The following is a 27,243-nucleotide window of genomic DNA, read 5'->3' as shown; positions in this document are numbered from 1 at the left end:
CATTGTAAAAGTGTCTAGCTACTTGGTATTCCACTTTTAATACTTGTATTTACTATAGGTTGTTGATAAACCCCTGACTAAAGGACTGTACTTTGAATAACCTCTGCCACGCTTTAGCTAGTATAATTACTGTAGTGTGCAAAATAATACATCTCCAGTCCACACAAACAATGCTACATTAATCCAGAATGGTCCATATTTAAAGTACTGACAAATAAAAAGGACAAAGTTGTGTTGTGTGTTTATTGTAAAGTAATTGATGGACATTTACTCCTGAGGAGGCTGCTGTCCTCGGCCACGTCCAAATCCACCCCTCTGAAAACAAAGAAAAAAGGATAAGCTTCCACATCACAAGATAGTTGGTCAGCAAAACAAGTGTCATATGGTTATGTCCCAAATTTGTCTAGCCGAATAACTTTACTCAATGCGTTAGAACAGTGCGTCTGGCTGCCCCATGTATAATCCATTACAATTGCTCGTGGTAATGACATTTCGTTGAGTCTCAACTTAAACGCAAACAATTAAGGCTTTGAATTGCCTATTCTAGTACCATATAGATGTACAGTATTCAACCTTTCAACAGTAGGCTATACAATAAACGTAATAATTTATGACCATTTATTATTCAGACTTGTCATGGTAACCAGCATACTGAGTCGGTCCCCAGGAACAGAGTTGAGAACACCTGCTTCAGACTACATTACCATTAGGCAATACAGTACTTACAAATTGGAACTCTGTGGCTGAACCAGCACCTGCCTCTGCTTTCTTGTCTCCACCAGCTGTAAAGAAAATACCAGCTTGTAATCAAAACATATTCCAAAACCTTTTAAAGTTTTGCCATTTTCCTGTCTATCGACATTCATCACCATTCATACTAGTCACAAAGGTTGAGGAAACAAGTCATTACCAAGAACAAATGTGCTCACCAACTACTGGATCTCAAGGCAGATATTTGGAGCTACAAAGCACACCAGTCAGCAGATAGTGAAATGCCCAGTTGGTTGAAAGCGATGGTTAGGATTAGAGGGATTCTGTAAAATTATACATACGCGGTGCAGCAGATCTTCTGTAGTTGTCTCTATCACCCCCATCACGGTTGAAGCGGGCAGGCCTCTCTCCCCTCTCTCCCTCCATACCTGGAAAAGAAAAGACGACGCTCAGCTGGGTGGGATGTCAGACTCAAAAACACAGGAAGGAACATCCGGTTTGGGTCCAATCAGCACCTATGACTACACAGTACAAAATCCAATAGTCCTCACTGTCCAGCTCTTGAGGGATGCAGTGTATACAGACTTGTTCCAGCCCGGCTCTTAACACATCTTATTCAAAAAATCAAGGTCTAAATCAAAGACCACGATTAGTTTTATCAGTTGTTAGTACAGGGCTGGTACGAAAGCCAGCACACTGCAGCCCCCCAGGACTGGAGTCACCCAGACCAAAGTTTCAATATGTACAAATAAACTGAATCTGACTAATGAATACACCCCAGATATGGATAATCTCATCGCTATAGCCCATGACAAACACACCTATTTCAACTCATGAAGGGCTTGATGATTAGTTGAATCAGGTGTGCTTGTCTAGGGTTACAATAAATATGTGTACTGTTGGCGGTACTCCAGGACCAGGGTTGGAACACAGCGCCAGGTAGCATTAGCTAACGCTAGTCAGCTGTATATGCGCCAAAACGCCCGTATTTATTCATCCTATAGCTTGTTTTTAAATAGTAAAACCCCCCCCCCCATCACTTTCATTGCCATGACTGATCAAAAATGATCAAGTCCTTGTCTTTCTGAAGCAGACATAGGCAGCAATGTTTGAAACATCAAATCGCAGTATCGAAATGTAATACATATAGGAAGTGAGGATCGCAATAAATATTGTATCGGCAACTAAGTATTGTGAGGTCCCTGGCAATTCCCAAGCCTAATGTGTAACCAGTCCAGGACAGTGCAGCTCATTAGTGTGAAAATGGTTAGCCTATAAGTGGACGTACCCTTGGGCCGGGGCCTCGCGGTCTCAGGACGCATCTGGCGGCGCAGGGTGGCGGGAACAATCTCAGGTGGAAGGTGCAGAAAGTCTCTCAGGTACTGGATACCTTCATTGGTGAGGTACCAGTAAAAATGGCGCCAGGCAAATTGCTCCTTGACATACCCAAGTGACTTCAAGGACTGAAAAACAAACACAAAAAAATATGTTTGTTTTTTATATAAAGACAAAGCCCCAAAATCCAACAGTCATGACATGCTAGGGATACATTTTCCGTAACCCAACTGTGGTTGTAGTCTGAAAATCCACACCAGTAACTGATATGGGCAATTTTCTGTATACAATTATATCAGAGTATTCTTTTGTAATTATCCGTGATACAAAACTTTATTTTATTTTTCGGGTGCATGCAAGTATGTTTCTCATCTCTGTCACAGAGTTTCTAAACCATATTGTACTGTCTTTGAGGGTGGGCCTTGGAGGGCATAGGCCCACCCAATCAGAATTAGTTTTACCCCACAAAATAGCTATATTAGACAGAAATATTCCTCAGCACCCGCCACCCCCCTCAGACGATCCCGCAAGTGAAGAAGCCGGATGTGGAGTTCCTGGGTTGGCGTGGATACACGTGTTCTGCGGTTGTGAGCCCGGTTGGACGTACTGCAAAATTCTCTGAAACGACTTTGGAGCAAGCTTATGGTAGAGAAATTAACATTAAATTCTCTGCCAACAGCTCTGATGGACATTCCTGCAGTCAGCATGTCAATTGCAAGCTCCCTCAACTTGAGAATTCTGTAGAATTGTGTTATCAAAAGTGAATATTTAGGAGTGGCCTATTTAGAGTGGCCTTTTATTGTCCCTAGCACAAGGTGCACCTGTGTAATCAGCTTCTTGATATGCCACACCTGTCTAGTGGATATATTATCTTGGCTAAGGCGAAACGCTCACTAACAGGAATGTAAACAATTTTGTGCATTACATTTTAGAGAAATAAGCGTATTTAACATTTCTGGAATTTTTTATTTCAGCTCATGAAACATGGGACCAACACTTTACATTGTTGTTTTGAGATATATATATATATATATATAAATAAATCACAAGGTGTGGATGTTAGCTACCAAACTATCAATGAGCATAATATCCAACAAGTGGGGAAAGGGTAGGGAAAATAGATTAAACACTAATGCGCATTTTGACTAAGTGATGGCAAACTTAACCACTGCAAATTGAGGAAATAGACATGGTGAGAATGGGTAGGGAGGTATTTTCCCAACATCTATTTAGGCATATTAAAAACACTCCAGTTTTTTCCTATCACGAGTATAACACGATCCGACTATCAACTGTCACTTTACAGATACGATTACGGTCATGTTGGCACCCCCCCCCCCCCCCCCCTAGAATACCCCAGAGATATACATCATTTCATCACTGTGACCCTTTTGTCCACGCACATGAAAATTCACCTTGCTCAAATTCACCCTGCTCAGGTCATCACATCAACAAGTAACACAAATCCCAGAATTCACAGATACAACCCAGTCTTTAACTCAACAGCCACAGTTTAACTGTGGACATCATGCTACTTGACAATAACTGCACCGGTCTCAAAGGACAGAACCAACAAACTCAAACAGTAGAATCAATATCTCCTAAAGTTCAAGTGGCTCTCACCAGCATTGCTTTCATCACATGAAGGTTGGGCACGTTCTTGTCGGCCAATTCAGGGTGCTTGGGCAGATGCACATCTTTCTTTGCCACCATGACGCCCTCTTTGAAGAGGAGCTCATAGATGGCAATACGGTTCTTCTTAGGCATCAGCATCTATTCACACAACCGACAATGAGACAAGCGTTAGTGTACATGCAAAATAACAGGGATGTCCACCTACCCACATACTGGCTGGCTAACAGCCCACTACAAGATTGTAAGGTTACTAACGTCACAAGATTGGGAGTCCTAACTTATGTCAACTAACGTTATCCCAGCCGGTAGGAAAACGTTAAACTAGCTTCTTCGGGCAACTATGGGCTCATTTCCCATGTGAGGTAGGTAAACAAACCTTTACCAGGCTTCTAGAGTCTAATGATAACACTACATTTGGAACGACTCGCATCCGGCAGTGGTTACTAACTATCACACTAGCTTTGAAAAAAAATAAAAAAAGATGAAGTGATACGAGGACATGGCAGGGAAGTCCTTGTAGGTAGCTTGACTACCCTGTGTATTTTAACCTACATCTCGAATAATATAAGGCTTTTGGGGGAAATGTGTGGATGTTTACAACAATGACATACACATCTATCTAAAATTGAGAGTAACAGCTTCATACAATGTAAGATGTCTTAGATTTATTCAGATTATTTTTGCTAGGCATTTGCCTACCTTGCCGCTTGCTAGGGGACCGAAACCGGAAGGAACGACGGAAGGCGTTCAAGAGCGTTTATGCCCAGACGTTGGACCTAAGCAGCTTTAGCGTCATCTACTGAACTGGCGGAAAAAGCGCAGTAGACTAAATGGAATTGCCGATAGACAGGGAATTATTATTCCGCATCGTCATTTTTGCAAATTAGCCTATGGGTAAAATAGCCATGCACTTTTGTTAATCAAATACATGAATTGACACATATCTGCAATAGGTATACACTGTCTAAGCTTACACCACTTATCAAAGTGCTTTTCAACCTGAACCACCACTCGTCCTTTTTTGGAAATAAGAGCTTTTTTTTTATATATATATATATATTTTACGTTACAGGAAGTTTCATATACATTTTCCCGTCTTGTGTGGGGATTCAGCCAGCCGTATTTGTACTGGGGTGTTAATTTAAAGACCATAACATTATTCTTCCATTGGACCATCCAGGGCCGGCTCCAGGCATAACCGACATAAGCAGTCGCTTAGGGCCCCAGGCTGCTAGGGGGCCCACCCCCCAAAAAGTTTTTAGGAACTGTCTGGTTCTCAACTTAGAATATAGAGTTAGAATCGTAGAATACACAAGGTGTAAGTTCAACATTTGGTTGTGCTTCAGCAGTTTCTCCTGTTTTCAAATAAAATGTAATTGGTCACAGGAGGCTGGTGCTACCTTAATTGGGGAGGACGGGTTTGTGGCTCGAGTAGAATAGGTGGAATGGTTACCATGTGTTTGATGCCAATCAATTTGCGCCGTTCCAGCCATTATTATGAGCCGTCCTCCCCTAAGCCGTCCTCCATGAGCCGTCCTCCATGAGCCGTCCTCCATTTACATACACATATTTAGCAGATGTTATCGAAATGCTTGTGTTCCTAGCTCCAACAGTGCAGTAGTATCTAACACTGACAGTCACTCAATTAGCCATGTCAGTTAAAAAAATTTAGTTTGTTAAATTAGTCTAGCCAGTCATCTAAATTCATAGCAATCATGGTCGAATACCGACTGGGCACGGAGAGCACATATCCAGGGGCCCTGACCTCCAGGTGGTCATTGATTTTTGTCGTCACTCTTATTCAGATATCATTAACATGGCAAAATGTGTAAAATTGCAGGAAATTTGCTTTAAAACTGCAAAAATGTATCTCCACACCATGGACAAATCAGTACAACTGCAGAAAACATGCTTTGAAACAGCAAAAATATATCTCTGCCCAGTTACAAAATAGTAGAATTGCATGAAATGTGTTAAAAAATTGCTAAATTTTCTCTCCTCCACACGGCAAAATGTGTAGAATTGCAGGAAATTAACTTTAAAACATACATTTTTCTACCCGCCATCAAGAGGGGGGCCACACTTTTTTTTTATCCGCTTGGTGGGGGGGTCCCCAACCAAATCTTGCTTAGTGTCCCCAAAAAGCTAGAGCCGGCCCTGGGACCATCCCCCATATGTTGCCTCTTGTCCTGCCGCTTTTTGTGCAGCAGAAGGCAAGCTTTCACGCTGTCAATTTACGGAGCAGGGTCTACCTTTTTTTCTAGTTGCTATAACGGGAACTATTTTTATATTTAGGCCAACAGGGGAGGCGGACACATCGCATTGTGTTCTCTGGTATGTTATGCATTTACAGTATATACGCATGCACCATTTCCAATTTGTTTCAGTAGAGACGGAAAGAATAGGCTAAGAACTGCATCTTAGACTGGTAGGCTACGCAACCCATCATATTCTGCTACCGGGGACAGCGAGACTTTTCAACCCTACAGTTTTTTTTTTTTGCATTATTCTTTAGTAAGTGTACATTTTATTACAATATACACTACAAGACCAATAGTACATGGACACCTGCTCTTTGAACATCTCATTCCAAAATCATGTGCATTAATATGGAGTTGGTCCCCCCTTTGCTGTCACAACAGCCTCCACTCTTCTGGGAAGGCTTTCCACTAGATGTTGTAACATTGTTGCTGGAACTTGCTTCGATTCAGCCACAAGTACATTAGTGGGGTCAGGCACTAATGTTGGGCGATTAGGCTTGGCTCACAGTCGGCGTTCCAATTCATCCCAAAGCTATTCGATGGGGGTTGAGGTCAGGGCTCTGTGCAGGCCAGTCAAGTTCTTCCACCCAGATCTCAACAAACCATTTCTGTATGGACCTCGCTTTGTGCACAGGGGCATTGTCATGCTGAAACAGGATAGGGCCTTCCCCAGACCGTTGCCTCAAAGTTAGAGGCACAGCATATTCTAGAATGTCATTGTATGCTGGAGCATTAAGATTTTTCTTCACTGGACCTAAGGGGCATAGCCGGATCCATGAAAAACAGCCCCAGACCATTATTCCTCCTCCACCAAACTTTACAGTTACCACTATTCATTGTGGCAGGTAGCGTTCTCCTGGTATCCACCAAACCCAGATTCATCACTCCAGAGAACGCATTTCCACTGCTCCAGTGTCCAATAGCAGTGAGCTTTTAATTCAACATTTTTTTTTTTACCTTTATTTAACTAGGCTTTACATCACTCCAGCCGATGCTTGGCATTGCACATGGTGATCATAGGCTTGTGTGCGGCTGCTCGGCCATGGAACCACATTTCATGAAGCTCCTGGCAAACAGTTATTGTGCTGACAATTTTTACGTGCTTCAGCACTCGGTGGTCCCATTATGTGGGCTTGTGTGGCCTACCACTTCGCGGCTGAGCAATTGTTGCTCCTAGACATTTCCACGTAACAATAACAGCACTTGCAGTTGACCAAATTTGACAAACTGACTTGTTGAAAACGTTGCATCCTATAACGGTGAAGTGGTAGGTCACACAAGCTCACAGAACTGGAACGGCAAGAGCTGGAGCGCGTAGCACATAGCACGTAAAAAAATTCGCAACACTCAATACTGAGCTCCAAATGGCCTTTGGAAGCAGCGTCAACAAAATAATTGTTTGTCGGGAGCTTCATGAAATGGGTTTCCATAGCCGTGCTGCCACACACAAGCCTAAGATCATCGTGCGCAATGCCAAGCGTCGGCTGGAGTGGTGTAAAGCTCGCCGACATTGGACTCTGGAGCAGTGGAAACACGTTCTCTGGAGTGATGAATTATTCATCACCATCTGGTAGTCCGACAGATTAATTTTGCTTTGGCGGATGCCAGGAAATTGCTACCTGCCCGAATGCATAGTGCCAATTGTAAAGTTTGGTGGTGGAGGAATAATTTTCTGAGGCTGTTTTTCATGGTTCGGACTAGGCCCCTTAGTTCCAGTGAAGGGAAATCTTAACGCTACAGCATACAATGACATTCTAGACAATCCTGTGCTTCCAACATTGTGGCAACAGTTTGGGGAAGGCCCTTTCCTGTTTCAGCATGACAATGCCCCTGTGCACAATGCGAGGTTCATACAGAAATTGTTTGCCGAGATTGGTGTGGAAGAACTTGACTGGCCTGCACAGAGTCCTGACCTCAACCCCATTGAACACCTTTGGGAGGAATTGGAAAGCCGACTGCAAACCAGGCCTAATCGCCCAACATCAGTGCCCGACCTCACTAACGCTCTTGTGGCTGAATGGAAGAATGTCCCTGAAGCAATTTTCCAGCATCTCGTGGAAGCCTTCCCAGAAGAGTGGAGGCTGTTGTAGCAGCAAAGGGGGGGAACAACTCCATATTACTGCCCATGATTTTTAAATGAGATGTTCAATGAGGAGGTGTCCACATAGAGTACTTTTGGTCATTTAATGTAGGTTGGCCTTGGTGATACTAGGCACTAGGCAGACCCAATCATGCCAAAGTTTACCTTAAAGAACAAGGAGTACTGTTTGTCTTCAAAACTTTGTAAGAGTTGGCTCTGTTTAAATGTCCACGTGTTGTTTGGTCAGCAACAAAAAAAACAACCCAGTTAACTGGCAATAGGTATGTGACAGCAAGAGGATTTTGCAGGACTGATGTGTCATTCCTCTCGCCTCTGACGTTCTCATTTTCTCAACCATGTTTGCCTTCAGAGCATAAATGAGCTGCATGAAAGCCATCTGCTGTTTAAAAGAAATGCATGTATTTATGATTTTATCTGTCTGTTATGCTGAGTTCCACAATGTGTCCACACAAGGAATGCTTATGTTGAATGCTTATATAGGACAGGAGGCAACTAGAAGAGCGGAGGGTCATATAGAGTGCAGTCTGTCTCGCTCTTTGTGTATGTGTTTGATTAAGTGCATGCATGTCTCTGCATGCTTCTACGTGTTTGTGTCACGTGTCTGTGTGTGTGTTTCTCTCTGTGTGTGTGTGTGTGTGTAAGCGTGAGTGCCTGCGTGTGTGCATGCCCTGTGTTAGTGTGTCATTTCCTTAAAGGGATGAACGGGGACCAGGGCACACATCTGATTTATACACCCCAATTCAGCCGACCCCACTGAAGGAGGAATGACAGATGCGCACCACTACCAATGTAATGAATTAGCCCAGATCATTTGGATTTCTCTCCTCCGAATGATTGCGCATCTGCCAAGGTAGGGCCAATCCCCATGGAGACATATGTGAATTGTTTGCCTCAGTCATTGTCATTCGTACCTACGAGCCCTTTGTGCCCTCCACAATCTTAACCCTACGCTAATAGACACTGCATTTTACATGGCAGAAATCACTGGTTTTATCCGTTTCCAGATTGTGTAGCCTGAATATGCTTTATTTGGAATAGTGAGGCTCAGCATTGCTGTATACAGATTTTCCAGCTTTGTAGTAGGCCTAGATGGAAATAGATTACCTGGATCCATATTAAAACATATTTGGGTGGCAAAAACGGAATATGCTACTTTTCAGTATTGTGTGTGTGTGTGAATTTCACATGCATGTTATTCATCTACAAGATGCCTTTTTACATGGCTTCCTATTACTCTAGAATTAACCACATCCATCTTCATAATATAAACAACAATGTTTTCTGTGATATCCATGGACTTTTTTGGCATCAAATGGCTTTGATGAAATTGACTAGTAGCTCTCATGTCTTACTTGCTTCAACCATTTGCAACATACAGCGTTATACTACCATGTCCTGACTCTCCTCTCGGAGTACTGAAGTTCAAGGGGATTTCCCCCCTCAACCAACTACACCATTAAATTAAAAGGTTGCTCCTAACACGTTCTGTGTGCTTGATCTGAACCATAGAAATTGAATGACTAGACCAGACAAAGCCCCTCAGACCATGGCAATTTATTCTTTGTTATTCTAGTCTAGTTCTATGGTCTGCCTGGTGGTGGAGGCTGAGTGCAAAGTTTAGGATTGAGCTGTTTGGTAATTGGACATAGGATACTCACATGGGACAACTGGAGTGGACAGAGAGAGAGGCTTGCATGCGGTGTCCTTAAAGGCCCAGGCCCAATATTTCCCATCGACTGTTATTTTTTTTCTTTACATTTGACATTTAAGACATTTAGCAGATGCTCTTATTCAGAGGGAGTAACAGTGGATTCATCTGAAGGTAGTTAGGTGAGACAAGCACATAGCCTATCAAATCAAATTGTATTTGTCACCTGCACCAAATACAACAGGTGTAGATCTTACCATGACACTCTTACTTACAATCCCTTAACCAACAATGCAGTTATGAAAAATAAGATTAAGAAAATATTGACTAAATAAACTAAAGTTAAAAAAAATAAAAGTAACAACAAAATGACAATAACAAGGGCTATATACAGGGGGTACCGGCACCGTGTCAATGTGCGGGGGTACAGGTTAGACGAGATAATTGAGGTAAAATGTACATGTAGGTAGGGGTAAAGTGACTAGTCATAGCAAGCAATTCCTTCTCTCAATTAAGCAGCTATTAGCAAAGTCAGTGCTAGTTAGAAAAGACAAGTACAAGTGTTAGTGCAAGAAAGGCAATTATTTTCTGTTGTTGTTATGCTCACGTTACATCACTGCCTAGTTCACTGTCTGCATCGCAGAATGTGACTGGGGACTCGCTTACTTCAGGTATAGTGTTTTGTGGAGGCCCCTAAAATTAGCACTTAGAAATGGTTACACAGGTTGTTCCAAGTAAAGCACATCATGTGCTTTCATGAATTTGGTTGAGTCCTTCTCCTTCTTTGTTCATTTCTCCTATACACAACAGAACGACCTTTGCAAAATGTCCAGCAAACATAGGTCAGTCTCATCTGACGTCACAGCCATAACCCTTGCCTCTTTCTCTTGGATGAGGAGAGGGCAGACAAGCTGTTGGCAGACTGAGAATCTCTGTCTATCTTTTCTGCTGTTATCTCCTGTCTGAGGGACAGACAGACAACGATGGCGAGCGACATTTTTTATTTTATTTTTTATTTTTTTATTTTACCTTTATTTAACCAGGTAGGCAAGTTGAGAACAAGTTCTCATTTACAATTGCGACCTGGCCAAGATAAAGCAAAGCAGTTCGACAGATAAAACGACACAGAGTTACACATGGAGTAAAAACAAACATACAGTCAATAATGCAGTATAAACAAGTCTATATACAATGTGAGCAAATGAGGTGAGAAGGGAGGTAAAGGCAAAAAAGGCCAAGATGGCAAAGTAAATACAATATAGCAAGTAAAATACTGGAATGGTAGTTTTGCAATGGAAGAATGTGCAAAGTAGAAATAAAAAAATAATGGGGTGCAAAGGAGCAAAATAAATAAATAAATTAAAATTAAATACAGTTGGGAAAGAGGTAGTTGTTTGGGCTAAATTATAGGTGGGCTATGTACAGGTGCAGTAATCTGTGAGCTGCTCTGACAGTTGGTGCTTAAAGCTAGTGAGGGAGATAAGTGTTTCCAGTTTCAGAGATTTTTGTAGTTCGTTCCAGTCATTGGCAGCAGAGAACTGGAAGGAGAGGCGGCCAAAGAAAGAATTGGTTTTGGGGGTGACTAGAGAGATATACCTGCTGGAGCGTGTGCTACAGGTGGGAGATGCTATGGTGACCAGCGAGCTGAGATAAGGGGGGACTTTACCTAGCAGGGTCTTGTAGATGACATGGAGCCAGTGGGTTTGGCGACGAGTATGAAGCGAGGGCCAGCCAACGAGAGCGTACAGGTCGCAATGGTGGGTAGTATATGGGGCTTTGGTGATAAAACGGATTGCACTGTGATAGACTGCATCCAATTTGTTGAGTAGGGTATTGGAGGCTATTTTGTAAATGACATCGCCAAAGTCGAGGATTGGTAGGATGGTCAGTTTTACAAGGGTATGTTTGGCAGCATGAGTGAAGGATGCTTTGTTGCGAAATAGGAAGCCAATTCTAGATTTAACTTTGGATTGGAGATGTTTGATATGGGTCTGGAAGGAGAGTTTACAATCTAACCAGACACCTAAGTATTTGTAGTTGTCCACGTATTCTAAGTCAGAGCCGTCCAGAGTAGTGATGTTGGACAGGCGGGTAGGTGCAGGCAGCGATCGGTTGAAGAGCATGCATTTAGTTTTACTTGCATTCAAGAGCAATTGGAGGCCACGGAAGGAGAGTTGTATGGCATTGAAGCTTGCCTGGAGGGTTGTTAACACAGTGTCCAGAGAAGGGCCGGAAGTATACAGAATGGTGTCGTCTGCGTAGAGGTGGATCAGGGACTCACCAGCAGCAAGAGCGACCTCATTGATGTATACAGAGAAGAGAGTCGGTCCAAGAATTGAACCCTGTGGCACCCCCATAGAGACTGCCAGAGGTCCGGACAGCAGACCCTCCGATTTGACACACTGAACTCTATCAGAGAAGTAGTTGGTGAACCAGGCGAGGCAATCATTTGAGAAACCAAGGCTGTCGAGTCTGCCGATGAGGATATGGTGATTGACAGAGTCGAAAGCCTTGGCCAGATCAATGAATACGGCTGCACAGTAATGTTTCTTATCGATGGCGGTTAAGATATCGTTTAGGACCTTGAGCGTGGCTGAGGTGCACCCATGACCAGCTCTGAAACCAGATTGCATAGCAGAGAAGGTATGGTGAGATTCGAAATGGTCGGTAATCTGTTTGTTGACTTGGCTTTCGAAGACCTTAGAAAGGCACGGTAGGATAGATATAGGTCTGTAGCAGTTTGGGTCAAGAGTGTCCCCCCCTTTGAAGAGGGGGATGACCGCAGCTGCTTTCCAATCTTTGGGAATCTCAGACGACACGAAAGAGAGGTTGAACAGGCTAGTAATAGGGGTGGCAACAATTTCGGCAGATAATTTTAGAAAGAAAGGGTCCAGATTGTCTAGCCCGGCTGATTTGTAGGGGTCCAGATTTTGCAGCTCTTTCAGAACATCAGCTGAATGGATTTGGGAGAAGGAGAAATGGGGAAGGCTTGGGCGAGTTGCTGTTGGGGGTGCAGTGCTGTTGTCCGGGGTAGGAGTAGCCAGGTGGAAAGCATGGCCAGCCGTAGAAAAATGCTTATTGAAATTCTCAATTATGGTGGATTTATCAGTGGTGACAGTGTTTCCTATCTTCAGTGCAGTGGGCAGCTGGGAGGAGGTGTTCTTATTCTCCATGGACTTTACAGTGTCCCAGAACTTTTTTGAGTTAGTGTTGCAGGAAGCAAATTTCTGCTTGAAAAAGCTAGCCTTGGCTTTTCTAACTGCCTGTGTATAATGATTTCTAGCTTCCCTGAACAGCTGCGTATCACGGGGGCTGTTCGATGCTAATGCAGAACGCCATAGGATGTTTTTGTGTTGGTTAAGGGCAGTCAGGTCTGGGGAGAACCAAGGGCTATATCTGTTCCTGGTTCTAAATTTCTTGAATGGGGCATGTTTATTTAGGATGGTTAGGAAGGCATTTTAAAAAAATATCCAGGCATCCTCTACTGACGGGATGAGATCAATATCCTTCCAGGATACCCCGGCCAGGTCGATTAGAAAGGCCTGCTCGCAGAAGTGTTTCAGGGAGCGTTTTACAGTGATGAGTGGCGGTCGTTTGACCGCTGACCCATTACGGATGCAGGCAATGAGGCAGTGATCGCTGAGATCTTGGTTGAAGACAGCAGAGGTGTATTTAGAGGGGAAGTTGGTTAGGATGATATCTATGAGGGTGCCCGTGTTTAAGGTTTTGGGGAGGTACCTGGTAGGTTCATTGATAATTTGTGTGAGATTGAGGGCATCAAGTTTAGATTGTAGGATGGCTGGGGTGTTAAGCATGTTCCAGTTTAGGTCGCCTAGCAGCACGAACTCTGAAGATAGATGGGGGGCAATCAGTTCACATATGGTGTCCAGAGCACAGCTGGGGGCAGAGGGTGGTCTATAGCAGGCGGCAACGGTGAGAGACTTGTTTTTAGAGAGGTGGATTTTTAAAAGTAGAAGTTCAAATTGTTTGGGTACAGACCTGGATAGTAGGACAGAACTCTGCAGGCTATCTTTGCAGTAGATTGCAACACCGCCCCCTTTGGCAGTTCTATCTTGTCTGAAAATGTTGTAGTTTGGAATTAAAATGTCTGAGTTTTTGGTGGTCTTCCTAAGCCAGGATTCAGACACAGCTAGAACATCCGGGTTGGCAGAGTGTGCTAAAGCAGTGAATAGAACAAACTTAGGGAGGAGGCTTCTAATGTTAACATGCATGAAACCAAGGCTATTACGGTTACAGAAGTCGTCAAAAGAGAGCGCCTGGGGAATAGGAGTGGAGCTAGGCACTGCAGGGCCTGGATTCACCTCTACATCGCCAGAGGAACATAGGAGGAGTAGAATAAGGGTACGGCTAAAAGCTATGAGAATTGGTCGTCTAGAACGTCTGGAACATAGAGTAAAAGGAGGTTTCTGGGGGCGATAAAATAGCATCAAGGTATAATGTACAGACAAATGTATGGTAGGATGTGAATACAGTGGAGGTAAACCTAGGTATTGAGTGATGAAGAGAGAGATATTGTCTCTAGAAACATCGTTGAAACCAGGAGATGTCATTGCATGTGTGGGTGGTGGAACTAATAGGTTGGATAAGGTATAGTGAGCAGGACTAGAGGCTCTACAGTGAAATAAGCCAATAAACACTAACCAGAACAGAAATGGACAAGACATATTGACATTAAGGAGAGGCATGCTTAGTCGAGTGATCAAAAGGGTCCGGTGAGTGGAGAGGTTGGTTGGTGATTTAGACAGCTAGCCAGGGCATCGGTAGCAAGCTAGCATAGGATGGAGGTCTGTTGTTAGCTACCTCTTGCGTTCCGTCAGTAGATTAGTGGGGTTCCGTGTGGTAGAGGGGATTAATCCAAATCACACAACAACAACAAAAATAAAAACAATAGATATAGTTATAGAGGCCCAAGAAGAAAACATAATAATAATAATAAAAAATTAAAAAATATATATATAAAAAAAAAAAAATGTCCGATTGTCTATTCAGATAGCAGCCGGTAAGACAGCTAACGGTTAGCAGGCCGCAGATGGGCGTTCAGGTAACGTCGCGACGGAGGAGCCAGCCGAATAACTCCTTCGGGTAGATAACGTCGGCAGTCCAGTTGTGAAGGCCCGGTGGGGCTCCGCGAAAGCAGTAAAACGGGTCCGGATAGGTGACTGCAGCCCAGGTGTGATTGATGGAACTCAGGAGTGATTGACGGAGCTTGCTAGCTCCGGAATAATTGATGTTTGCTCCGGAATCGACGAAGGCCGATAGTCACACGGATAGCAGCTAGCTAGCTGTGAGATCCGGGTATGAATGTCCAGAGAGCAGTCGAAATCCAGGGACATGGAGAGAAAAATTGGTCCGGTATGTTCCGTTCCGAGCCGCGCTGCGCCGTACAGAACTGGCGATAGATTTTCGAGCTAAAGGATAGCTGATGACCACAAACCGTGGTTAGCTGAATACTAACGATTTGCCAGTAAAGGAGCTAACTAGCTTCTGAACTAGCTTCTGGATTAGCTTCTGGCTAGTTTCAGGCTAGCTTCTTGGAGTTTCTGGCTAGCTTCTTGGAGGATTACAGATCTGAGGTAAATAATACTTTTTTATAAATATACATTGGTGAGGCGGGTTGCAGGAGAGTGTTTTGAAGATGAGTTGATGGAAAATAAAAATAAAACGTATGTGAAAAAGTTGTAAATATATATATATACAGGACACGACAAGACGAGGACAAAAGACGTCTGAACTGCTATGCCACCTTGGTATCTTTTGGAGAGAGGAGTAAAGGTCTGGGTTGATATTGAGGAAGAGAGGGATTAGAGGAGATAGAACTGACGACTCAGAGATTCATCTATCTGTTTGTTTGTCTGTCTGCCATTTTGTTTTATTTAGAAATCTTTCATCCTCTCTCTCTTGTCTCCTTAGGTGTGCCCCTTCAGGGGAAGGGATTCTATAGGGCTCAGTCCTAACCTGTGGTGGAAGGGTATCCTAGTGGTTAGAGCGTTGGGCTCGTTCAAATCCCCGAGCTGACAAGTTACAAATCAATCATTCGGCCCCTGAACAAGGCAGTTAACCCACTGTTCCTAGGCCGTCATTGAAAATAATAATTTGTTCTTAACTGACTTGCCTAGTTAAATAAAGGTTTTAAAAAAAAAACTGGGGTTATATGGAAACCTGATTGACCCAATTGAGAAGGTAAAGGTTTTCACTGGTTTCTGATTAGGCTAGGGTTGTGACAATGATGGAATATTGATTAATTGTCATGCAAATAACCACAGTTAGTCATTTTTGTAGATTTGTTTTTAGCTTGTAATCATCATAATCCATTTTTGAAAATATACCTCAAGAAATACCTAATAAACGCAGCACAGCTTTGGTGTCTCAACAAATGTATGGTTTTTAACCGCTCGGAAGTATTGGAAATTAAGCTTCTCCTCCCAACCGTGCCGTTCTGCTATTATAATGAACTTTACCCACTTCATGTAAAAATGTAAAACTGCTAATGGGTTAACTATATTTACTTGAATATAAAATTGAATCCACCCTTCTTCTAAAATGAACGTATTAACGCAATGATGATGATTTTTTTCAGTTCACAGTTATTCCATAATTGTCGGTTACACGATTATACAATAACTGTGTCTGCCCTAGATTATGCGCTCAATGCATTCCACATAAACGTACTACACTATGAGCATCTGTCATGCGGGACTAGGTGGGTGAAGGAATCAGGCGCAGAGAGTTCCAGTTGTGAAAAGTGCTCTTTAATATGGCACACAAAAATAATAAGCCCAACAACAAAGTGACTACCCAAAAACACAGGGTGCCAAGTCCCGAAAATATATCCACCTCTACCTAAAACGCACACACGTAACATAAAGACAATCCCGCACAAAACAAGGGCGGGTACACGTACTTAAAATAGGGAAGCTCATTAAGCCATACAACAGAACACAGGTGAAACTAATAAGACAAAACAAACAGACAAACGAAAAAGGGATCGGTGGCGGCTAGTAGGACGGTGACGACCGCTGAGCACCGCAGGGGAGCCAACTTCGGCGGAAGTCGTGACAGCATCATGCCCTCTGTATTCTACTGGTTACACTTCCTCTATAGATGCTGGCCTTGAGCTTCTTAAACGCGTCCCTACTTTCTCAAACATATCACTGGTCAGGCACAGTTCGATAGGGAGAAAGGAAGATCTGTAGTTACTCCAAGAAAGGGAGGATGAATGGATTTCTGGACTATGCAACCACGGCCATTGTATTATTGGGATCTGGCTGAGTGGAGGTGAGGGCAGCAGTAAGGCCCAGATCAGGCAGGCCCGGACACCCAAACCAACCAGGCTTGTCAGTAATTGAGCAAAGGGCCTAATAAAGGCTCTGATAGAGCCTAATGGGCCTGGTCAAAAGTAGTGAACTGAATAGGAAGCCATTTTGGGATTCAAACAAAGAAGAACCCCTGTGGATGTTGGCTGCAGGTTTTAACTGTTCATCTATAGTATTGATTTAGAGTGTCACCTGGAGCCTGGGAGTGGGCAGTGAGGGGCGAAGGGGGGGGGGGGGGGGCTTTATGTTGCCACAGCAACTGGATTTATTCAAGTTTGGTGCAGTAGACAGAGCTAAGGTATTTCCTTGGTGTGTGCCTGTGTGCATGAATTTGATCGTGTGAGAGAGAGAGACAAAGAATGAAATACCCTGGTAGCAGAGAGCGCTTGTTTGATTGTAGACTGCTCCAAGGCCCCGTTTAATCCTCTGAACCCATGTTAGCACGTCGAGGGTTTGTCACTTTTACAAGGGCCAGTCTGTGTTAATGTACTCTAATCTGCGCCTTAATTGTGCTTTGACTCCAGCATCTCTGATAATGTCGATAGGTAGGTATTTGTTTACCTGCATCCTTGAATGGTTTTCCCTCTCACTACGCAGCCGAGAGAGCTCATTCATGAAAAGACCATCAGAGAATCTCTCTCTGTGTGGATAGTCACCGTGAGCAGCTGCAGTGTGTATTTGAGTGACTAATTTCGCCAAGTTGGCACTGTAATCTCTGAAACGATTGGCTGCCTCTCTGCTGAGCTCTGTAGCGTTCCTGAGTATGGTTGCTCTAGGCCAGGGCGAAGCACCGGCGCAACGTGTTTCATTACGTTTCGACCAGAAGCGGTGCCTCGCTCCAAAAGATTGGTCGCTTTGTGGGCATAGACGTGAACCTATTCAAGTAAGTAAATACATTAAATATATATATATACGGACAGTACCAGTTAAAAGTTTGGACACACCTACTCATTCAAGGATTTTTCTTTATTTTTACTATTTTCTACATTGTAGAATAATAGTGAAGACAGCACAGCCAGACATCACAGCCGGCACACCCAGAAGAGGACTGGCCACCCCTCGTAGCCTTGTTCCTCTCTAGGTTTCTTCCTAGGTTCCGGCCTTTCTAGGGAGTTTTTCCTAGCCGCCGTGCGTCTACACCTGCATTGCTTGCTGTTTGGGGTTTTAGGCTGTGTTTCTGTACAGAACTTTGACATCAGCTGATGTAAGAAGGGCTTCATAAATACATTTTATTGATAAAAAAAAGTAACACATATGGAATCATGTAGTAACCAGAAAAACAAATCAAAATATATTTTATATTGGAGATTCTTCAAAGTAGCCACCCTTTGTCTTGATGACAGCTTTGCACACCCTTGGCATTCTCTCAACTAGCTTAATGAGGAATGCTTTTCCAACAGTCTTAAAGGAGTTGCCACATATGCTGAGCACTTGTTGGCTATGGCTTGTTGGCTGCTCTGCGGGCCAACTCATCCCTAACCATCTCAATTGGGTTGAGGTCGGGTGATTGTGGAGGCCAGGTCATCTGATGCAGCACTCCATCACTCTCCTTCTTGGTCAAGCCTGGAGGTGTGTTTTGGGTCATTGTCCTGTTGAAAAACAAAGGATAGTCCCACAAAGCACAGACCAGATGGGATGATGTGTCGCTGCAGAATGCTGTGGTAGCCATTGTTATGTATGCCTCTTGGAGGGAACGCAACACCCTGCTACACTCAACTCCCCGTGGAGTGAAAGAGGTATGTGACTGCAGATGCGGGTAAGGATGACAGAGGCAGGAGGCCTCTGTCATTTCTCTAATCAAAAACAAAGTCCTATGGCATACACAAACGTCAGCAGGACCGGCTACAAAATACTATACAAATTATACAGACTAACAAAGAAACACTGGATCTTTCTCTCTCTCTAACAACCAACACAGAACATACCAAGAAGCTTTCCCTTCCTAACAAAGGAACTCTGGCTTTTAAAGCCATGCTGGCTGTCACTGACAGTTCCACAAACAAAGCACCCCCATGCCATCACACCTCCTATATACTTCACGGTGAGAACCACATAATGTATGTTGAGATCATCCGTTCACCTACTCTGCGTCTCACAAAAACACGGCGTTTGGAACCAACAATCTCAAAATTGAACTCATCAGGCCAAAGTACAGATTTCCACCGGCCATTGCTCGTGTTTCTTGGGACAAACATGTCCCTTCTTCTTATTGGTGTCCTTTTAGTAAAGGTTTCTTTGCAGCAATTCTACCTTGAAGGCCTGATTCATGCAGTCTCCTCTGAACAGTTGATCTTGAGATGTGTTTGTTACTTGAACTTTGTGAAGCATTTATTTGGGCTACAATCTGAGGTGCAGTTAACGTTAATGAACTTATCCTCTACAGCAGAGTTTGATTTGAACTCTGGGTCTTCCTTTCCTGTGAAGGTCCTCATGAGAGCCAGTTTCATCATAGTGCTTGATGGTGCTTGAAGAAGCTTTCAAAGTTCTTGAAATCTTCCGGATTGACTGACCTTCATGTCTGAAAGTAATGATGGACTGCCGTTTCTCTTTTCTTAGAAGAGCTGCCATAATATGAATTTGGTCTTTTAACAAATAGGGCTATCTTCTGTATAGCACCCCTACCTTGTCACAACACAACTGATTGGCTCAAACTCATTAAGAAGGAATGAAATTCCACAAATTAACTTTTAACAAGGCACACCTGTTAATTGAAATGCATTCCAGGTGACTAACTCATGAAGCTGTTTGAGAGAATGCCAAGAGTGTGCAAAGGCAAAGGGTGGCTGCCTTGCATCATTTGTTTAACACTTTTTTGGTTATTACATGATTCCACGTGTTATTTCATAGTTTTGATGTTTTCACTATTATTCTACAATGTAGAAAATAGTCAAAATAAAGAAAAACCCTTGAATGAGTAGGTGTCCAAACTTTTGACTGGTGCTGTATATACACAATGCCTTTCAAATGTTTGGGGTCACTTAGAAATGTCCTTGTTTTCCATGAAAACATACAATGAAATGAGTTTCAAAATGAATAGGAAATATAGTCAAGACGTTGACAAGGTTATAAATAATGATTTTTAATTGAAATAATAATTGTGTCCTTCAGACTTTGCTTTCGTCAAAGAATCCTCCATTTGCAGCAATTACATTCTTGCCGACCTTTGGCATTCTAGTTGTCAATTTGTTGAGGTAATCTGAAGAGATTTCACCCCATGCTTCCTGAAGCACCTCCCACAAGTTCGATTGATGGGCACTTCTTATGTACCATACGGTCAAGATGCTCCCACAACAGCGCAATAGGGTTGAGATCCGATGACTGTGCTGGCCACTCCATTAGAGACAGAATACCAGCTGACTGCTTCTTCCCTAAATATTTATTGCATAGTTTGGAACTGTGCTTTGGGTCCTGTTGTAGGAGGAAATTGGCTCAGGGCCTCTACACCAGGCTGTGTCAGAGGATGGCCCTAAAAGAAGACTCCAGCCACCCAACTTATAGACTGTTCTCTCTACTACCGCATGGCAAGCAGTACCGATGCATCACGTCTGGAACCAACAGGACCCTGAACAGCTTCTACCCCTGTAGCGGTATTGTTAGAGGGGTAAAGATAATGATTTTTGTTTGGATGCCAGGCAGGTATTAACCCTGCTGAAAGAAAGATTGTAGGATATATCAAATAAAATACATTTTTATTTGTCACATACACATGGTTAGCAGATGTTAATGCGAGTGTAGCGAAATGCTTGTGCTTCTAGTTCCGACAATGCAGTAATAACCAACAAGTAATCTAGCTAACAATTCCAAAACTACTACCTTATAGACACAAGTGTAAGGGGATAAAGAATATGTACATAAAGATATATGAATGAGTGATGGTACAGAGCGGCATAGGCAAGATACAGTAGATGGTATTGAGTACAGTATATACATATGAGATGAGTATGTAAACAAAGTGGCATAGTTAGTGGCTAGTGATACATGTATTACATAAAGATGCAGTAGATGATATAGAGTACAGTATATACGTATACATATGAGATGAATAATGTAGGGTATGTAAACATTATATTAGGTAGCATTGATTAAAGTGGCTAGTGATATATTTTACATTTCCCATCAATTCCCATTATTAAAGTGGCTGGAGTTGAGTCAGTGTGTTGGCAGCAGCCACTCAATGTTAGTGGTGGCTGTTTAACAGTCTGATGGCCTTGAGATGGAAGCTGTTTTTCAGTCTCTCGGTCCCAGCTTTGATGCACCTGTACTGTCCTCGCCTTCTGGATGATAGCGGGGTGAACAGGCAGTGGCTCGGGTGGTTGTTGTCCTTGATGATCTTTATGGCCTTCCTGTGACATCGGGTGGTGTAGGTGTCCTGGAGGGCAGGTAGTTTGCCCCCGGTGATGCGTTGTGCAGACCTCACTACCCTCTGGAGAGCCTTACGGTTGTGGGCGGAGCAGTTGCCGTACCAGGCGGTGATACAGCCCGACAGGATGCTCTCGATTGTGCATCTGTAGAAGTTTGTGAGTGCTTTTGGTGACAAGCCAAATTTCTTCAGCCTCCTGAGGTTGAAGAGGCGCTGCTACGCCTTCTTCACGATGCTGTCTGTGTGGGTGGACCAATTCAGTTTGTCTGTGATGTGTATGCCGAGGAACTTAACTTACTACCCTCTCCACTACTGTTCCATCGATGTGGATAGGGGGGTGTTCCCTCTGCTGTTTCCTGAAGTCCACAATCATCTCCTTAGTTTTGTTGACGTTGAGTGTGAGGTTATTTTCCTGACACCACACTCCGAGGGCCCTCACCTCCTCCCTGTAGGCCGTCTCGTCGTTGTTGGTAGCCTACCACTGTTGTGTCGTCCGCAAACTTGATGATTGAGTTGGAGGTGTGCGTGGCCACGCAGTCGTGGGTGAACAGGGAGTACAGGAGAGGGCTCAGAACGCACCCTCGTGGGGCTCCAGTGTTGAGGATCAGTGGGGTGGAAATGTTGTTGCCTACCCTCACCACCTGGGGGCGGCCCGTCAGGAAGTCCAGTACCCAGTTGCACAGGGCGGGGTCGAGACCCAGGGTCTCGAGCTTGGAGGGCACTATGGTGTTAAATGCCGAGCTGTAGTCGATAAACAGCATTCTCACATAGGTATTCCTCTTGTCCAGATGGGTTAGGGCAGTGTGCAGTGTGGTTGAGATTGCATCGTCTGTGGACCTATTTGGGCGGTAAGCAAATTGGAGTGGGTCTAGGGTGTCAGGTAGGGTGGAGGTGATATGGTCCTTGACTAGTCTCTCAAAGCACTTCATGATGACGGAAGTGAGTGCTACGGGGAGTACCTGTATGTTGTTATGATCACACCACGTCACGTTAACCATGAAGCATACGCCCCCGCCCCTCTTCTTACCAGAAAGATGTTTGTTTCTGTCTGCGCGATGCGTGGAGAAACCAGTTGGCTGCACCGATTCCGATAGCGTCTCTCCAGTGAGCCATGTTTCCGTGAAGCAAAGAACGTTACAGTCTCTGATGTCCCTCTGGAATGCTACCCTTTCTCGGATTTCATCAACCTTGTTGTCAAGAGACTGGACATTGGCGAGAAGAATGCTAGGGAGTGGTGCACGATGTGCCCGTCTCCGGAGTCTGACCAGAAGACCGCTCCGTTTCCCCCTTTTACGAAGTCGTTTTTTTGGGTCGCCGGCTGGGATCCATTCCGTTGTCCTGGGTGAAAGGCAGAACACAGGATCCGCTTCGCGAAAGTCATATTCTTGGTCGTACTGATGGTGAGTTGACGCTGCTCTTATGTTCAGTAGTACTTCTCGACTGTATGTAATGAAACCTAAGATGACCTGGGGTACTAATGTAAGAAATAACATGTAAAAAAACTAAAAACTGCATAGTTTCCTAGGAACGCGAAGCGAGGCGGCTATCTCTGTCGCAATGACAACAAGCTCAGTCCGATGATGCTGTGACACACCGCACCAGATGATGACAGACCCTCCACCTCCAAATCGATCCCGCTCCAGAATATAGACCTCAGTGTAACGCTCATTCCCTCGACAATAAACGCGAATCTGACCGTCACCCCTGGTGAGACAAAACCACGACTCGTCAGTGTAGAGCACTTTTTGCCAGTCCTGTCTGGTCCAACGACGGTGGGTTTGTGCCCATAGGTGACGTTGTTGCCGGTGATGTCTGGTGAGGACCTGCCTTACAACAGGCCTAGAAGACCTCAGTCCAGCCTCTCTCAGCCTTTTGGGGACAGTCTGAGCACTGATGGAGGGATTGTGCGTTCCTCATGCAACTCGGGCAGTTGTTGTTGCCATCCTGTACCTGTCCCGCAGGTGTGATGTTCGGATGTACCGATCCTGTGGAGGTGTTGTTACACGTGGTCTGCCACTGCGAGGACGATCAGCTGTCCGTCCTGTCTCCCTGTAGCACTGTCTTAGGCGTCTCACAATACGGACATTGCAATTTATTGCCTTTGCACATCAGCAGGCCTCATGCCTCCTTGCAGCATGCCAAAGGCACGTTCACGCAGATGAGCAGGGACCCTGGGGATCTTTCTTTTGGTGTTTTTCAGAGTCAGTAGAAAGGCCTCTTTAGTGTCATTAGTTTTCATAACTGTGACCTTAATTGCCTACCGTCTGTAAGCTGTTCGTGTCTTAACGACCATTCCACAGTTTATTGATTATTTATGGTTCATTGATCAAGCATTGGAAACAGTGTTTAAACCCTTTACAATGAAGATCTGTGAAGTTATTTGGATTTTTACGAATTATCTTTGAAAGACAAAGGGTCCTGAAAAAGGGACATTTTCTTTTTTTGCTGAGTTTAGTTCTAGAGGTTGTCAGGGTCAGATCCAGGCTTTTTAAGTACTGGTGTGACAGCGGCCAGTTTGAGCTGAATAGGGACACATCCAGTGACGAGTTGAATTGTTGATCATTTCTGTGAAGAAAGGCTCCAGAGAAGGTAAGCAGGTGGGGATAGTGTCAAGTGTGCAAGTGGTGGGCCTCATTGTTTTAACCAGCTTGGTTGCATCAGCTGCAGTTACTGTTGTAAAGGTGGAGAACCTGGACTCAGGGAGTGTAGGACTGGGTATCTCAACTACCGGGCCAGGAGAGGATAGGATGATGTTATTGATGTTTTCAATTTTGCGTTGGAAGAAGCACAGGTATTGATTGCACCGTTCTGGGGAAGCTGAGGTGGCAGAATTGTTCAAAGGTTGGAGGAGCTTGCTCACAGTAAAGAACAGATCCCGGGAGTTACCACTACTGATCAGTTGAGAATAATAGGATGTCTGAGCTGCATTTAATATATATATACTAGATGTATACTTATATGTACATATCTACCTCAATTACCTCGTACCCCTGCACATCGACTCGCTACTGGTACCCCGTGTATATAGCCAAGTTATCGTTACGCATTGTGTATTTATTATGACCTTTTTATTATTATATTACTTTTTATTATTTCTCCATTTTCTTTCTCTCTGCATTGTTGAGTAAGCTTGTTAAGTAAGCTTGTTAGTCTACACCATTTTTTTTTTTTTTACAATGTGACAAAAGAAGATTTGATTAGAGCATCAGAGGGAAACAGATGCAATTAACACGGAAATATTTTACAGCAGGCACCTCACCAGACCTGTCCTCGTGTCTGTTAGTGCTACTCCCACTATGTTCAGGAATTACAGTCCGGATACATGCGAGCTGATGGGGAGGTCATGGGTCGAGAATAAAAACAAAAATAAGTCAATAAAACGCATGCAGGTGGTATAGTATATTATATGCTGCTCCCAGGTGCTTTGATTCAACTGCACCACAATACACAGACAATGTTTCAGCTCGAATGGCCTTCATCAGGTGGCTTTAAGTCTTTCGTCATATGAGCGTCATTTACCGTGTGCAAGCTTTCTTTCTTTTTTCATCACTATTTACTCTTGGCCCAGCACCCAGTGTGGGAATTTGGGATGTGCAAATCATTTCCACATCCAACAGAAAGAAAAGATCGAGGTCAGTCTTGTGCAGTAGCCAGCAGGAGAGAGAAGCATTTGTGTTTGAAGTGTAGGAGAATTAGTTTGATCCCCTCTCAATCTGAGTCAGTCTAGCTACACATTCTCTCAATCATTCCCCAAAGTGCAGCCAGAAAGGGAGGGAGGTGTGCGTTGAAAGCAGACTGAGTCTATGAAATGAGGCTGCTGCTGTTGCTTATACATTATATGCTCTGCTCTAAGGCAAGCTTTTGATGGGTGGGAGTGATTCCTCACCCAGTATTCGATAAACACACACAACCCTCCAGCCAATTGTAATGTGTCCTTAGATCGCCACGTCAGCTTTGATCTGATCCGCTGCTGCTTCCTGCCAGACAGCACACCTAACAGGACTCTTCTGTACCTATACGCACGTCCGGATTTTGCCATAAAAAAAGGTTTATTGCCTATTTCCTTCCTTCAGCCCCTTATTTCCTTCCTCTCTTTTCTGTTTACCTCTTTCTCTCGTGCCCTTGATCTCTCCAACCTACCTCTCTCTCTCTCCTGGCCCCTCTCTCCTGCCATCCTCTCTCTCAATGACCTTCCTTAAATTCCTGCCTCCCTCTTTCTCTGCTGCCCCTTTCTCCCCTCCTGCCTCTTTTTCTCCTGTCCATTTTCTCTCCTGTCCTTTTCCCTCTCCATGACAACGGTTCTCCTTGAGACTTCCTAGGAATGTGTCAGACAGACAGGGAGGGAGTGCCCTCACTGGCAGCTGGCTAATTATTGATGGCCTTGCCGGTCTTCATGAGGATGTGTCAAAGTTCAGTCGGTGTGTGTGTGTGTGTGTGTGTGTGTGTTGCGGGGGTGCTTAGACAACAGGGTGTGTCGTCTCCTTCAGGTGCAAAGCTGTGCTAGTTGCCTCTAGCCTCTAACACTGTCCGTCTCGAGTGACACATCTCGCAAGCTTGGACACAGATCGTTCCCGAGTGTTGCTCACAAGGACTTAGCCAGCTCACACAGACAAGAGTGACCAGGTACAGTACTGTTGTTATGTTACTTTAAGATACACAATATAGATCAATATATACTTTCTGAAATATTAACCGTTTTAATAACCTAGTCTACGTATACGTCATGTAGAATGTTAGAAAAATCCGAGTTCTTTAGAGAACTCCTGTGCTTACGATTCAGTGGAGGCTGCTGAGGGGAGAACGGCTCATAATAATGACTGGAACAGCGCAAATGGGAATGGCATCAAACCATGTGTTTGGTGTATTTCATACCTTTCCACTGATTCCACTCTAGCCATTACCACGAGCCTGTCCACCCCAACTAAGGTGCCACTAACAACCTGTGTTATGATTTGTTGACTATGTGAACAATGCTCCTCCACTGAATTATGTATTAAGATCACTGCAGACATTCAAACAGGACGCTGTGCCTTTGGATAACATGTTGATTTATCAATCCGTTTATCAAAAAAATATGTTATTTTCTCTCTCAAAAAAAAGGGTACACTTGTTTAACTTGAACTGCTTGCACTCTTGAAATCCTCTCTCTCATTATTTCCAGTGCTACTTCCAGTGCCCATCTTTAGTTTTTGGATGTTGGCCAAGCACTAACTTCGTCCTAAACATCCTGATCTCACAATCTGTTTTGCTTACATTCTGTTTCGAAGGGAGGGGCTCAAACGGTTTGAATCCAAGGGACCAGGGATCCAGTCTAGAAGCACGGCTCCCATTGTTTTGCTTCGGTACTGCAGTTTAACTGAAGCCTGGCCCAAAACGACAATTTCCGTAGATGGCCACATAGTGAAGTCTGATTTTTTAAAAATCCAATTGTCGCTGAGGCTGATTGTTTTTCCATCAATCACCGTTGAAGATATTAACATTACATATTCATCCAAAGAATGCCATGTTTTTGGATGATGTCATGATGATGTCGTCGCTGCTCACACGGCTCCCTGTGTGCACTAAGGGCTAGTGTGCATGTGATGTTGATCCGTATAAACCGGATGCAACCCGGATATAGACGGTCCATGAATCGGCGTATGCAAATGTGTGTAGATAACCTTGAAAACAAAGGTCGGACATATTGGACGCAGTCTCCAGTTAATATTACATCTCAGTGATTGAATCTGGTCGTGGCCAGACTGTATCTATGTAGCAAAACAGAAGCCTGCGAGATCAGGATGGATGGTACGAGTCTAAAGCATTCCCATCCCGAGGAGAAATCTGTCAGGAGCAGCTCTGTTTGCTGTTTCCTTCCC

The 27,243-nt window shown here is 44.0% G+C and overlaps 2 protein-coding genes across 4 annotated transcripts in view; one reads left to right on the top strand and one right to left on the bottom strand.

The window, feature by feature from the left end:
* Window positions 1–224: 224 nt before the first annotated feature.
* On the bottom strand, window positions 225–4,490 carry LOC109890828 (40S ribosomal protein S10). Its single transcript, XM_020482880.2, has 6 exons — window positions 4,381–4,490; window positions 3,670–3,819; window positions 2,000–2,174; window positions 1,053–1,139; window positions 727–782; window positions 225–315 (listed from the first exon to the last, which is right to left on the bottom strand). The coding sequence occupies exons 2-6, from the start codon at window positions 3,817–3,819 to the stop codon at window positions 268–270; spliced, it is 516 nt and encodes a 171-aa protein (XP_020338469.1). The 5' UTR covers window positions 4,381–4,490; the 3' UTR covers window positions 225–267.
* Window positions 4,491–5,877: 1,387 nt separating this feature from the next.
* The window catches only part of LOC109890823 (protein kinase C and casein kinase substrate in neurons protein 1), a 54,528-nt gene continuing 33,162 nt past the window's right edge, over window positions 5,878–27,243 (top strand). The window contains exon 1 of one of the 3 annotated variants that reach the window (XM_020482872.2): window positions 5,878–6,015. The gene's annotated coding sequence lies outside the window, so the exon portion shown is untranslated. Of the gene's footprint in view, window positions 6,016–25,808; window positions 26,009–27,243 lie in introns of those variants that run through there. The other 2 variants (XM_020482871.2, XM_031824744.1) reach the window with 2 other exon arrangements.

This window comes from Oncorhynchus kisutch, linkage group LG5 (assembly GCF_002021735.2).
Source record: "Oncorhynchus kisutch isolate 150728-3 linkage group LG5, Okis_V2, whole genome shotgun sequence".
Taxonomy (NCBI): Eukaryota; Metazoa; Chordata; class Actinopteri; order Salmoniformes; family Salmonidae; genus Oncorhynchus; species Oncorhynchus kisutch.
This window is presented reverse-complemented; position numbering and strand designations above follow the sequence as displayed.